Source organism: Camelina sativa, chromosome 7 (assembly GCF_000633955.1).
Source record: "Camelina sativa cultivar DH55 chromosome 7, Cs, whole genome shotgun sequence".
Lineage (NCBI taxonomy): Eukaryota > Viridiplantae > Streptophyta > Magnoliopsida > Brassicales > Brassicaceae > Camelina > Camelina sativa.
The window spans coordinates 25,776,056-25,778,257 of record NC_025691.1 but is presented as its reverse complement, the minus strand read 5'-3'; the positions used below and the strand labels follow the sequence as shown (position 1 = coordinate 25,778,257).

The 2,202-nt window shown below is 33.8% G+C and overlaps 1 protein-coding gene across 1 annotated transcript in view; it reads right to left on the bottom strand.

Moving 5' to 3' along the window:
• LOC104702586 (major pollen allergen Lol p 11-like) overlaps positions 1–645 on the bottom strand; it is a 1,635-nt gene extending 990 nt beyond the window's left edge. Inside the window, exon 1 of the mRNA XM_010418468.1 lies at positions 315–645. Within this exon, the coding sequence (XP_010416770.1) occupies positions 315–480 (166 nt within the window). The 5' untranslated portion in view covers positions 481–645. The remainder of the gene's footprint in view (positions 1–314) is intronic.

The window sequence follows — 2,202 nt, the reverse complement described above, 5'->3', positions numbered from 1 at the left end:
AAAAAAAAAAAAAAAAAAAACAAGTTTTTACTCTGTTTTAGCCCTACTCTGTTTTGTTCTTGAAACAGATCAAGATTCTTAAACACAACATAAAGAATCAATCAACTATGTAGTTAGTAGTAAACTTCAGATCCAGATCTAGAACAAAAAGCAGTTAACAACACTACGAGCATAGAGAATCGAACTACAAGTAAAGATCCATAAAGGTTCAAGACTCAGAACTCAGATCTAAAAACGTATCCTTTACTAATCAAGAAATCAAAACACTTGCTTCAGATCTGGAAGCAGAAACTAAGGGTTATAGAGAGATATACCGGGGATGAAGTAGGAAGATTCAGGAGTCTCGAAGCCGAATTTGCAAGTGTCACAGTAAGTGCGACCTTCAACCACCATTGTATTCTTACCAATACTTCCCCTCCTTGCGGCCACGGCAATCGCCGGCAAGATGCAAAGAACCAACAACATCACCAGTTTCGCCATTTTTCGAATACTAGAGAGAGAGAGAGACAACTAATGGGATTTTTGGAGTGAGAAGGAAGGAAATGAAGATAGTGAGAAAATTTAAGACAGTGGAGCGAGCGAATCTAGGCACAAGAAGAAGGAAGATGATGAAAGCGCGTGAGATCAAGAATCACACTAATCTGTGTTTTTGTTATCGTAGTTTTAGTATGAGAGCAGGGGCATTTTCGTCAGTTAAGTATAAGATTATGATAACGTGGCGCTATGTGATTGGATGGAGCATGAGTTGGCAAAAGTGAGAAAAAGGCGGTGCGTTTGCGTGATTGCAGCTGGATGGGATAGTTGTGGTTTTTGTTTGCTCACTCTCTCTGTCGGTGCTCACATGTCAAGAAAAGCATCAAACCAATTAAAATTAAATGCTCTCTTTCTATAATTTTTAAGAACAGGCCAAAACAACGATAATTATTTGAGATTATAAAAAACAAATTGAGTTATGATCCATTATGTTTACTGGATCTCTTATTGGCACATATAGGTTTGATGAGCCCATTACTAACAAAAGCCTTTTAGTTATTTGATGTGGGTGGGATCAGTGGTTCATTGTGTGTAACCTCCTAGTACTACTATGCATTCACATTTATTCATTTTCCTAAACGTTTGGGCTTTGTTATATTTATATGAATAACTTTTTTGGTTATCACCAATTGCAGTTTGCAAGTGTTGTAATAATATTCCTTTATTTGTTTATTTCTTTCTTTTTTTGTAATAATATAACAGTATATTTTGAATTAGGTAAAACTGAAAAATAAAAGCGGAAACTCTTAACGTATACTATATTATATAGGTCCCTGATTGTGGTTTTCAGATATGATTTGAGAAAGATATCGATAAACTACAATGTAGAAATACGTTCCAATAGTGAAAGCATATTTGAAATCATCACACTCCTATCAAATCGCAGGTCGTCTCTAAAGACAGACTATAAGACGAATATATCCTACATACATACGTATTCAAACCATTCTAGTGCTTTGTGTGGTTGTAAAATAAATAGAGTTCATATTTTAGTTATTATACAGAAAAATGTGAGGGACTTTTATACCTAAAGCAAGTGGGGGAGAGGCATGAAAGTATAATATCTAAATCAAATCAAGAATCAAAATAATTGAGATACCAATTGAGTATGTTTTGTTTTATGTATACTCTTAAATTAATTAATAAACATACGTGAGATTATTGTTAAAGTCCAATTTAAGAATTAAATGAACAATTTAGAAAGCTATATGATTCGGACCCTCCCATGAGCTGTTCCCACTTGTCTTTGCTTAATTTGGATGGAAACAATTCGATCCGTAATTCATAAAACGGGCCGACACTACTGTGATAGATCTAAATAAATAATGCATGAAAAGATCATAACAATTTTTTTTTAAATGAAAGCTTCACATAAAGGCGAAAATAACATGCGTGAGTGTTATTTTAGTGTCTTGTCGTAATACAAACGGAAAGATACATATATACGACCGTGCTTTAGATGTGATTAAGTTAATATCAAAGTTCCACGACGGTAATAACTCCTAACTCCTAAGCACTAACGCCATTTAATAAAATACAGCTTTAGCCTTTCTCAAGTGTACTTAACCTTGTATTATATCATTAAACCCTATATATTAGACTCGAAGTAAAAAAAAAGGATCAATGACATTTATTGTACAACTGCTGGATTAGGGAAATTAAAATAAT